This window comes from Varroa jacobsoni, unplaced genomic scaffold, assembly GCF_002532875.2.
Source record: "Varroa jacobsoni isolate VJ856 unplaced genomic scaffold, vjacob_1.0 contig03226, whole genome shotgun sequence".
Classification (NCBI taxonomy): Eukaryota; Metazoa; Arthropoda; class Arachnida; order Mesostigmata; family Varroidae; genus Varroa; species Varroa jacobsoni.
This window is the reverse complement of record NW_019214981.1, coordinates 1-12,007: the sequence shown is the minus strand read 5'-3', so window position 1 is coordinate 12,007 and position 12,007 is coordinate 1. Positions and strand designations below refer to the sequence as shown.

The window sequence follows — 12,007 nt, the reverse complement described above, 5'->3', positions numbered from 1 at the left end:
AAATTACTTAGAACTCTTGTTTAGGAAAATAAATACTATAAATATGCAAGTAGACGTACATTGTAAGTGAATCTTATTTTGCATAGAATTTTGCGTAGTTAACTGTAGTCTAATCTTTTTGGCAGATACCACACGAACGTAAAACTAATTGATCTATATTGAATCGAAAATGTGTGCATCGCTAAAAATTGTCTCTCTATCAATAGAAATAACCCCTTTTTCCTTAGGTCGTTACTCCGTAGTTACGAATAATTAGGAAGTTGACTCCACGCAGTTGTTTCCTGGCAAAATGTTTATTGAACCACTCTTGACAGTGCAGTGGCTACGTTCTTTAAGTGTGACGGTTGCCATTAATTGCACGTAGTGTTTCATCTGTTTTTCTAAATGATTCCTTTCGTCGTATCTTTCACACATCAGACATTATATATTTCTATTCAGCATTTGACGACTTTTTGCATTTTTCGCCTTAAGAAAACGTTTTCGGTACTTCTATAAGGTGCAATATGCAGGCTTAGTTACCGTATTTGAATAATTGCGCGGACTTGAACAATCTATTTGGAGTCGTCTGCTACAGCTAATAAATAAACATTGCGTGTTATGTTTATAATTATTCTCTACGTTGCGGAATCTTTTACTGTTCTCGAAAGGATCTGTTTTATCATCGTGAAACTGGGCGAGCAGCGGTAGAATGAGCACCGAGGCTAGAACCCTGTGGGTTGGAAATCTGTCTGATAATATCGACGAAGATCTTCTCTATGAGTTATTCGTACAGGTAAATAGTTCTGAGAGATAACTCCTTCAGACTCATTATACAAATGATATTAATTAGTATAATATAGTCATTATTATTCTTTTTATATATCGCGTTGCAAGGCAACTTGAAATATATAATTTTGGGGAATACGTGATACGGTGAGAAATACTGTTTCGACTGAAGGAGTGAGAATGCGTATGTACAGAAGAATCAACTCCTTCTTCTGAGACTCATTCTAATTTAACTTAAAGCAATTACTAGCCATGACAAAGTAAGTAATGAGAAAAATTAGTTAATCGCACTTGATTTGTCAGATTTAAAATTGAGTTTATTGAAGACTTTTCATTCTGACTGGACACATAGGGCTGTCTGCGTAAAATTAAGATTCTGTCTTTTCATCAAATTGCTGAAAAAGCATAGTATTAATTCAACCTTTTTTTCGCAGCATTGAGTATCCTACCAGAATTTGAAAAGAATCAGCTTTTACCTAGGTCACCCTCGGTTATCTCTTTATAACACGTCGTTTTCTGTTTCCACACTTGTCTGTACTGGGCCCTCTTCTGTGGACCCTGGCATATGATAGGGTGCTAAGGCTAATAGATCTTCCTTTGAAAGTAAAAATTATTGTCTATGTCGACGGCCTTACTGTCGCAGTGCAAGGCCGAATCGCAAAGAAACTAAAGAAAAACAAACCTGATTCTGAGAGAGATTTTGATATGGATAAAAGAAGAGGGACCATTTTTGGCCCTGGGAAATCAGAGGAAATACTACTGTTCGGTAGGAGAAAACGCCAGCGTTTGAGACCCACTTTTAACGGGTAAAGAATAAATCTGGTGGAAAGGGCAGTATACCTAGCCATTAGACTCGGGCACGCAATGAAGGGAGTGCAGCACATCAAGTAAGCCGTCACAAAAGCGATTAGAGCGTCCACGGAAATTGCCAGTATACTGTCAAACATGCATGGTCCAGGGGAAAGAATAAGGAGATTTCTCATGGTAGTAGCAGAGTCGATTGTGCTCTTCGGGGTGTTTGTGTAGACACTACCCAAACGTATAAGGACTACCGGTTAAGAAGCTACTTAAAGGCGTCCAGCGAAACCTCGCGCTTAGGGCCATCTAAGGCTACCGCACGGTCAGCACAAACGCGGCCTTGACCGTGGCAGGCATTATTGTCTAGGACCTGAAGAGAGGTGCATGCTTTGGTACAATCCGACGAATGATGCGGAAAGCAAAATCTTGAAAATGTGGTGCGGCGAGTGGGAGGAAATACCTAATTTTCCGCCAGGACTGGAAGTAAGGGACATGATCTTTAACATACGGGTCTGGACTGCACGCCCTGCTTCTCATGTACTACCGTACACAGATCCTTACGTGTTACGGAAGTTTTCAAATCTATCTTTACACAGGTGATAGTTTCACTGAAAATCTGTATCCTTTCCCTGCGGGTTTTAAATATATAATTTTTCATATGCTGACGGCATGTACGACGCTCACCCATACTATAAAAGCCAAGTACAGAAAGAAGAAAGCTATCTGTAGGAGACGACATAGGAAGGTTTGCTTTTTTAGCATTGATTACAAGTACGGAAGATGTAAAAGAGATCTCGACTCTTGTAAGAGGGGTCACAGTTTTGTGCGAGCAACTAGCTTGTCTGGCGAGGCAAGGCACTTGACCTAGCTGACCCTAGCCTGATATTCGGTAGTACTAACTACTCCCTCCTGTCAGCCTATACTAGTTTTAAATGAACATCCGGGCTGATTCAGAGTAAATTTTGAGAAGAAAATTGAGAGTTGGTGAGTAGTAATTTTGACGCGAACAACTCCATTTGGTGAGGCTGAGGTTTACGCTTGGTCCAGATTGACACTATGCTCTTGTGGAGCTACCCGTATGTACATTTCATTACTTAAACCTTTACAGAAAAAAAAAAAGAAAAGTCACATCAGGCGCTTCAAAAGTCTGCTCTTAACTGTGATACAGATGGAAAAAGTGTGACGTATGTTTTTTTTCGAAAAACCGGGTATTTTCGAGGCTGTGCTGATGATTGATGAGGTTTATACAATGTGATCCACTGATTCAGAACATATTTTTTTGCGTTACTATTTGAACACGAGGTTTACGGGAATCTGAATAGTGCAGCAGAGGGCCGCTGCTTAATTACTGCGGTTGCTCACTCTAGAATTTTTTTTTGTTTTTTTGCTTAGAATATGAGACTCGTTTTGGTTTTTCTGAATTCCCCGTAGTGAAAATCTGTCTCAGTGTGGTAGAATTGGTTAGAATTGGAAAAAAGCGTATCTGTTTTTCTGTCGATATAAAGCATGTATGATAGTTCACGGTCGTAATTTCCAACGCTTCCAAAGCTTAAAATGCACTACTTCCGTAAATCTTCGAATAGCTATATTAAGTATTGCAGAAATGAGGACACTATGTTGTATACGCAGATCCTCATTTTTCCTCTCAGTCGAGGTAGCAATTCTTGAAACTGAATGAATATCTGCCCCGTTACTCTTCTTGTGACTCTTTATTTTTTGCGGTAAAATGGGTATTGAAATCTTACGGTAAAATACTTTATCTGCTAAACAGTGTCGCACCTTCAAGAAATGACCTACGATTTGCATCCCCTATTTTTGGTTCAACTAATTATTAGTTAGTGCCGATAAATATGATCATTTCTGACTATTTCAGGCTGGACCTTTGGAGAACGTCAACGTGAAAAGGGGGCCGGGCAACAGTAATCAGAATCCTTTTGCGTTTGTGACGTTTCGACATGATGCGTCAGTGGGTTATGCTATCGCGCTTTTCGACGGAATTTCGCTCTATGGTCGCGTTCTAAACATGAAGCAAAGGCATGGCGTAACACCAGACTACAAATATCGCGACATCATGGAATCGTACGTGTAAGCCTTTTAAAACAAGAACAACAGCAACAAAAGGCCAAAATACAAACGTGTATTCGCGTGATACCGCGTTTAGATGTTCTTCTTGTGCACGATGTAATGGACGATTATGATCGTAAGCGTAATGCTTGCATCTTTAACAAATGAGCTTCAATCGATCAAGAAAAATAAAGCAATCTGTTCGTTCATCGGTTCGACTCGCTTCTCTCACGGTTGCCTTCGACGAGGAAGCGACGAGGAGGAGCCTTCTCGTGCAAATCGGGACATCGCGGATCTAGGTCTTCGTGTATGATGCACACATATGCAATTAAAAACGGTCATAAATGAGCCCACTTTTTTGTTGTGACTGAAACCTTACTCTATGATTCTCGTCTCATCGTACCATTCAGGTATTTGCAGGAAATGCATCATTCCCGTGGCAGGCAACAGCAGCAGCAGCAGCAACCGTTGATGAATTACGGTAACCAACTAGAGCAGCAGGGAATTCATTATGCTATGATACAGCAGCAGATGATGATGATCAAACAACAGCAGCACTATGATAGTGGTGGAAACAACGGTGGAACACGCGGAGGATTCCGGAGGGACCAAAGAGATGGGGGACAAGCAAGAGACAATTTAAGAGGCATCCACGGGGGACACAGTCACGATCGTTACGAGAGGAGCAGCGGCAGCAGACGCCAGCAACACCATGGAGCTCATCACGGAAGCAAACATCATCACCATAACCATTCGCGATAGTCGAAGTTATACTACGTTATGGAAAAAAATTCATTTCAACAGGTCGAAAAAAAACAAGCTATTCAGTCGCAGCAATCGCATTAACTGCAGCATATAGCTGTGATAATGCCAGAAATTGACCATTAAGACAAATAGATTAAGCTATACACTTGTAAGGATGCACTATTTTGCCTGAATTGTGAATACGATAAAATTGCATGGAGAGACAGAATGCCGATAAACTCATACGACCAAATGCGATCGAGTGATTTTGCCGGCCATTTGCGAAGAACATTTCTTTAATCCGAACTAACAGAAACTAGTAGGGATTCTGAAAAGCTGATTTGCAGTATACGAGTGGTTTAATCACTGGCATTATTTTGTGATGAGCTTAGCTTCATTTGACGAAAGTGCTTTTTTTTGTGGCGAAGTTCATGTGTTGCTAAACTTGCTGGTGGAGTCATGACGGAGATCATGTCTTCACGTGCACCCACCATGTAATGAATGCTACCACTTGATATTATTGTACATGGAAACGTATATATTTATCTAATAAATAGTTACACTAAACTATTATTACAAAGTATATATTTAGTTTGATCTTGTATTAAGATACGTGTTGTAATTTGACATATCAGGTTTTAGATTCATACGTATTTAGTAGTAGTAGTAGTAGAGATTTACAATGTAATACTATACTAGTAGTTTGTGAATATTATAATGTATTAGATACTTCGTGCTTGTCCTGTTCCACAGACCTGCGCAAGGATCCCCACCGGATCTAACCGAATTAGATATATATATATCGCACTGCTACACAATCAATGAGCTGTAGGGTTTCGAATTCATGGAACAACCCTAAACGGAGCGGCGTATCTTAACAACTCTGGGCCCATTAGACCAACCTTGGCAGAGGTCTTTTTCTTTGCTGATACTTAACGCACTATTGTCGGTGATCACCGTAAATTGCCGCGTTAACAGGTACGGCTGACAGCCAAACGTGGGCTTCCTGACGAATGCCATTGATGAGTTACCTAAAACAAAGGCCACTACGGGCTCTTCATTTTTTCCGTACTGGACAAGAACTGCTCTTAGCCTGGCGTTGTTTATATCGGTGTACACTTCAGTTCGTAAATCCTCAAAGTGCTGCAGAACTAAGCTGTTTGTGAAAGCATATTCAAGCGAGGCCTGAAATTAAATCTTGTTAGCCCAGAAAAACTAACAGGTCACTTTAAACAGATTGTACTACTGCTTAGAGATTATGATTAAGCTCCGCACAAATCCACCATAGTGTGATGACCCCAGGAAGCTTCACAGCTGACAGACAGATGCGAAGCTCCCGAACATATATCCCGCTCGCTTTTTTGGGTCGTGGAGGTTGCCTTGCGTATAAGCCCTTTGACCAATGTATGCAATTTCTTTGTATAGTGAACGCGCATTTCTCTGGGGTGTAAATTCGCATTGCTGAAGACCAGAAAGCATCTTCCAAAGATAATAAAAAATTTCGGCTCCTCTGCAAAGCACTAATATCATCTAAGTGAACTAAGGCAATTTGGTCTTGCAACTTACCCAAAAACTGCTTTATGTGCTGCTGGAATATAACCGGAGCGTTAGCCAGCTCAAAAGGTACCGCATTCAATCTTCGATGGTCTAAACAATCGCGCGAGCCGTTTCGATTTACAAGAACGATGGGCAAGTCCCAGGGGCCAGAAGAACGTTCGGTAATGCCATCGTATAGTATAGTATTTTCTTGGCAATACGAAATCATCGCGGCGGAACGACCTGACGAGGGGGTGCATGCAATCAGAGCTGATCACCCGTGAGCAGGTTGTCGATTTGGAAGTGCCCACGTGCTAATGACGCGCCTCGTCGATTTCTCTATCTACAAAACCGGTGCGGCCAGGCCTATCCGCTCAAGACCGTGATTCCATTCATTACCTTTTGGCGTGTAACGCCTGGATCAAACTGCTGTATGCAGTCGTATTCGTTGCTTTCACGAGATTCGCAAAGGTGGCCACGCTGTTTCGTTGATATTAACTAGCGTGCTCGTTATTTAGCTTAAGTTCATCCATCAAAGCCCGTTTGGTCTTTCAAATTCTCGAAAAAATCTCCTTTTATTCGAGGTGTCGCAGTTGTCTGGTCCGGGCACTCTTTTGACCTTGTTTTGGAACCGCTGCTAATCCGCCGCCTGACACGCAACTTTTTTTTAATGTGGTCGGCTAAAAAGTTTTCCCCTGCGGCCCGATGCAATTTCTCAAAGAAGCAACGACCCAAAGAATCTATTCCCTCGCCTTCCGCTACCAACTTTGCAACAATGTCGAGCTCTGACCATTGGAAACTTACAACAACATCGCCGACTAAAGGATATTATGTACTCACCGCCAGTATATATGTATATAAAGGACGAGGCAAATACCATGGCTTTAAAAAAAATCCTAATTAGTTAGAGCTAGGGTGGATACTAGGGACCTTAAATCGAATGTGTTCATATTTTAGCCTATGTGTAGGTTAAAGAGCTTAAATTAATAGCTGGTAACTGTATGGCTTGAGGTTCCAATATCCAAGTTGTTGTCTCTCTGATTTACTTGAAATGTAATATTCAGTAGTCAAAACATTCCTATGTCTTGGTATTGCTTCAATGAGGCGACTCCATGGTAGATAGGTTCAAGTTGAAAGGAATCGAATTTCGCGGGCCCGGCAGACGTTTATTTGATCCCTAGAGATTTGGGGATATCATCTTTGCATGTTCCCTAGCCAGCGCCTTGTATTTCCCTAGATCGAATGGAAAATGGGCGATACGTCAGATTGTGAGCAACTGTTAGATTAAAAATGTATTTGCTGTTTTCTAAGTAATTTCACGTCAATTAAGAAGAATGGATTCATGCTGTGTTTAATTTGTGTAGCGAGGTAAGCTTATGTTTGTCGAAAGGCTTTTTGCCACAAGTATGGCTCTAATGTAATTACAGTAAATAGGGGATAGTAAAAAGTGCTCTATCAATTGAACCAGGTGTCCATATCTTATGAGATGTCGTACAGTATACATGGAGAGCAGGTAGCTTACACAACTATTTATGTTGTATACATTCCTACGCAACTGCAGCCCTTCAGCTAGTTCATTCGTCAAATGATCACATTCGAAGTCCGACCCATTCAACCTCAGACCACAGTGCACTTGATTCATCATGACTCGTCACGACCATCTTTGTTTCGAATTCTGAGTGTCTTATAAGTGCTATCAGAGTTGTACAGATTTTTTTTACCGCCGCACCTTAATGATAGCTAGACTATAGGTCTACATATAAAATATTCACCAAATTATTTTGGCTTAGATGGGGTTAATTTTTGCAAAAATTGTAATTGTATTTCTATTTCTCCTAATCTAACGTTTATTTGCGAGAGTGGCTATCCATCTCTTACACCGTTTTCGATGAAGTAAACACAGTATGCTTTACTTGATACGCATTATTATTTTATGCCATGTCGGTTTTCCCGTATCTGATTCCATCTACGATCAGTTATTAAATCTATATTGATCATCACATTGAAACTAAGTGCGTTAAATCCAAATTTACTATAGTACTTATTCATAAAATTAGTTATGTAAAATTACCATATAATACACGATACATCTACCAAGTAATTATTAAACGACCTTTTTTGGACAAACAAGGTTTATTCAGTTATATATATTATATTACAGTTAATTACTCAATTTTACTTTGATCGAGTAGGTGCCTTTCAGAACCGTAATCTTATATTAAGGTTCTGCTTTACGTAACATTTAAATAATGAGACAAAATAAAGATTTATTTTAAATAAAATTCTGGTATGATATGTAAATTTCTCCACCATTTTCTTCAATAATTTCTAACCTAGTGGTATTCTATCATGCATGTACAGACATTATTATCTACATCTTCAATGCACTAATGCTATTTATATGTGTAATGCTTGTGCCCATGCTTTTCAAAGCCCGCAGCAGCACAACGGTGTTGTCCCTGCTGTCAGCTGTTTACGCTTGTCGAGGTACGCGCAGGACAAAACTCCAGCAGCACTGGCCGCCATTGTTATCCATCGGCAGCATATAATTATAATCACCATTTTCATCAATAAAAAGGAGTATGGTTTTGAGTAGTGAACGATTGGAAAGAAGCTGTGAGAGAAGTGCCGGGAGGCCACTCGGACTAAAGGAGGGTTCGGGAGGCAAAATGGCGACTGAAGATGGAGATGATCGGGTTAGCTGTCAACCAGAAGCCACAAGAAGTCGGAGTCGACAGCAGGAACTCGAGCACCAATCACATCAGGAGGGACAGGAAGAAATGCAACAGGACGAAAAAAGGCCTCCAGCTGTTGATTACGCCGCAAGCATTGAGAAGGTGAAAGACTGCGGATGGTACGTTACCCCTCAGTACTGATTTCATGTGCTAATACTTGTCATATATTTTTATCAGCGGTACAAAAGATTATACTTAAGAGCTTGCTTGTGGTTACACTCAACCTAAAGCTGATTGGGATTTTTATTGGGCGTTTCTCAAAATAGTAGCACAATGCTTAGTAGAGGCTACAGGATAGTTAAACCGCTGTCATCGAGGCCAATAATGTCAATGACAATTAATCTAAGTTCTGTTTTACTTGTTAACAAATACTAAGATTTGGTCGTCAATCAAGTTGGTCTATCTTTCCCTATATTTACATTATTTATCTTCCTACACGAAAGAATGTGCTTTGTTTTGAGGATAACCTGTACTCTTACTTAACTGTTAATGCAGGTATTGGGGACCGATTTCTGGAGCTGTAGCGGAGCGATTACTGCTACAAGAACCCGATGGATCTTTTCTTCTTCGAGACTCTTCGGATGAACATCACATCTTTTCGTTGAGCTTCAGGCTGTCGGGAGAGGTTAAACACGTTCGTATTGAACAACACGGAGGCAATTTCAGTTTTGGATTTACCAACAAATTTCACTCAAAAACCATCATTGAATTCATCGAAAATGCTGTTGAGCATTCACGGTCGGGTCGTTATCTCTTTTTTTTAAACCTTATGCCTATGGCAGGGCCAGTGAGAGTGCAACTACTCTACCCTGTTTCAAGGTAATTTCATCACGGATTTATTCTTTGCCAAATTATAGATCAAATTTGTTTCTAACTAGCGTCAAATCGGGTTTTAAATCGCTTCACTAGTAAAGTTATTATCAGGATAGGGCTAGGAGAATAATAAATTGTTTTGTCATTTTGTTTATAGTCGTAGTCGTTTATTCAATACGACACATATCTAAATTTTTTTAGGAGAAGTAATAGAAGTACGCGGCAAGAGTCTGGTAGTTTGGTCCTTAATCAGACTTTGCCTATCTTAAAACACAGAAAATATCGTCTTTGTTATAATTCGTCTGAAAATATATACGCTGTTCATTTATCATGAATTTGAATACTGCTATCTTCTCGTGCTTGGTCTTTACAGGTTAAAACGAATGAGTTCACTTCAGCATTTATGTCGTTTGACAGTGTTCAAAGTGCTGCGGCAGCGACGAGATCTTATCCCGGCATTACCCTTACCGGCAAGGTTGCATGAATATTTGGATACACCAACTTACCTCATCGAAGACGACCTTGTGGATGTGAGTTTTTCCTTCATCGTGTCATATTGTATTTTAATAGAGGACATAAATGCGACCTATTGCAATAGGTGTGCAAAGTCTGACTTTAATCCATGCGTTCAAATAACTAAATGGTCATTTTATATGTTCTTCAAACTTGCTTAGTTTTTCAGCGAGCCGACAAAGGAAATCCTGCTTGAGGGAGATCGTGAGGGAAAGGCGGAACCGCCGAGATCACAGTCTCGTTCGCAGTTACAACAACAAGAATACCACAATACAAGCAGCACCAGTAACAACAATAATTCTGTGGACAGCTCATAGTAATACATCATCAAAGATTAATTAGTGGCTGGAATGATTTTTTATTGATATATTCCGACCTCTTGTATCGGTTGCAGTTTGACATTGTAAAGATGAGTGAACAGGAAAAAGGCGTTCCGCAGCTACTTAATACAGCAGTACATAGACATTGTCGCATATTGCAATCGTGGCTGTACATTTGTTATATAATCACCTCGTCCTGAGCGGTGTTTGGACAGAGTGTGAATGTTGCACATCAGAGTGGAAAAGTATGAAGATGACGATGACGGGGAAATAGTCGCAGTTACGGCCACAGTCATAGACGAAGCGACCAAATTTCGGCCGAGCACCTGCTTATTACCTTGAATTTGTGCTGTAGTAGCAATCCACAATTTTAAATCGTAAAAGTACGTTGTGAGATTTTGAGGATGATTTTGTAAGAAGAAGAGATTCAGGTATATTATTATTACTTTAGTAATGAATGATATCATGTGTTTTGAGACCTTTGTTTATGAATTTCTTAAGACGATGGGGTAAGCCACCCACGGGAAATTTTTGGTGTTGCTGCATATAAAAAGGAGATTTCACAACCAGTGCAGTGATGTTGCGGTACCTTTATGTAAGTGCCACCGGGCTCTACAACCTTTGCTAGAGAGATATGAGTTAGAAGAGAACGAAATCAAATCCTATAGTCAGGTAGTTGTTATCGTTTTAAACTGGTGTATGTTTTTGCAGTCTATTATAGATTGAACTTTCGGTTAAAAGTGTTCAGATGTTTGCCTCATGAACTAAGGATGATCTCGAATGTAGGTATTTTTAGCCTTCGTTCCGGTTATGCTCTCACCGCTATTTTATGGTTTCTGATTCAAAACGTGCCGGTACCGCAATCCTATTCGCTAGCAGAAAAGAGTATTATAATGAATATTAATTGGATTAAAATGTCAAGTCCCATCTATGACTTGAGAGTGATATATAGGAACTGCCCATGAAAACTCAGGCAACTATGGCGTTCAACGCCTTCTAGGATGATCTTTGGATCATAGAAGTTTTTCGTTCTAAAAGCGCATATTGATTTCGTAGAATTCTATTGAAGTGTGAAACAACGCACTCGGTTAAATAACGGTAAATTCATTATCTAAAATAAGTATAATGCAAAAGATCTGCAGTATCCTCGAGTCAAATAATCAAAGGATAAAATAACTAGTAACAACTAAAGGAGGGGCATTGAGTGTGATAGTACTATGTAGAGCACGCTAACAAATATTGTTCATTTGTTTTGTTGCTAAGTTTTGTTGCAGTGTCTTTTCGCTGGGCTCTATACTGACACGGCAGCGGCTTTTCATAGGCGAATAGAACACATGTTTATCCCTTTACCTTGTATGATCCTACATATGTAGTATGTACACGTATCCCTTGATGAAAAATCTGCTTTCCATGTCTCTCTCTTGATGTGCTCAACTTTACTGTCGCTTCTAAACCATATGGGTCAGACAAATGTACTTTTTCATTTTCTTAGAAGGCAAGTCGGGTTAAGACTGGCTTCGACTACCATAGCCTAAAACCTTGAAGCTACTAGGCGAAGCTCCCCTGAGCAAATCGGAAAACTATATCCCTATAAATGCATAGAAAACTCAAATGATACAGGGCAAAAGCTCTCTTGGGGCTCGAAAACATCCGCGTGCCTCACGTAAGAGACATAGACAAACACTAAGTTGCTATTACAGTTGCGCTCAACTTGGCTAT

The 12,007-nt window shown here is 40.0% G+C and overlaps 2 protein-coding genes and 1 long non-coding RNA gene across 4 annotated transcripts; 2 read left to right on the top strand and 1 right to left on the bottom strand.

Annotated features, from left to right (window-relative positions):
- The first annotated feature begins 211 nt into the window (after positions 1 to 211).
- LOC111272781 (uncharacterized) lies at positions 212 to 4,956 on the top strand. Of its 2 annotated transcripts, none has more exons than XM_022854408.2 (3): positions 212 to 772; positions 3,437 to 3,648; positions 4,038 to 4,956. In XM_022854408.2, exons 1-3 carry the CDS (start codon positions 689 to 691, stop codon positions 4,387 to 4,389), a joined length of 648 nt encoding a protein of 215 aa, XP_022710143.1. In that variant the 5' UTR covers positions 212 to 688; the 3' UTR covers positions 4,390 to 4,956. The 2 variants fall into 2 exon arrangements, with proteins under 2 accessions (XP_022710143.1, XP_022710144.1); XM_022854409.2 differs by having other exon boundaries at positions 239 to 772; positions 3,437 to 3,642.
- On the bottom strand, positions 4,887 to 6,780 carry LOC147751816 (uncharacterized). The gene is made up of 2 exons (XR_015315837.1): positions 5,938 to 6,780; positions 4,887 to 5,556 (listed from the first exon to the last, which is right to left on the bottom strand). It is a non-coding gene; the product is annotated as an uncharacterized LOC147751816 (long non-coding RNA).
- A 282-nt stretch (positions 6,781 to 7,062) lies between these two features.
- LOC111272782 (suppressor of cytokine signaling 7) lies at positions 7,063 to 11,186 on the top strand. The gene is made up of 5 exons (XM_022854410.2): positions 7,063 to 7,275; positions 8,341 to 8,761; positions 9,138 to 9,461; positions 9,829 to 9,985; positions 10,130 to 11,186. Exons 2-5 carry the CDS (start codon positions 8,490 to 8,492, stop codon positions 10,283 to 10,285), a joined length of 909 nt encoding a protein of 302 aa, XP_022710145.1. The 5' UTR covers positions 7,063 to 7,275; positions 8,341 to 8,489; the 3' UTR covers positions 10,286 to 11,186.
- The last annotated feature ends 821 nt before the right edge of the window (positions 11,187 to 12,007 follow it).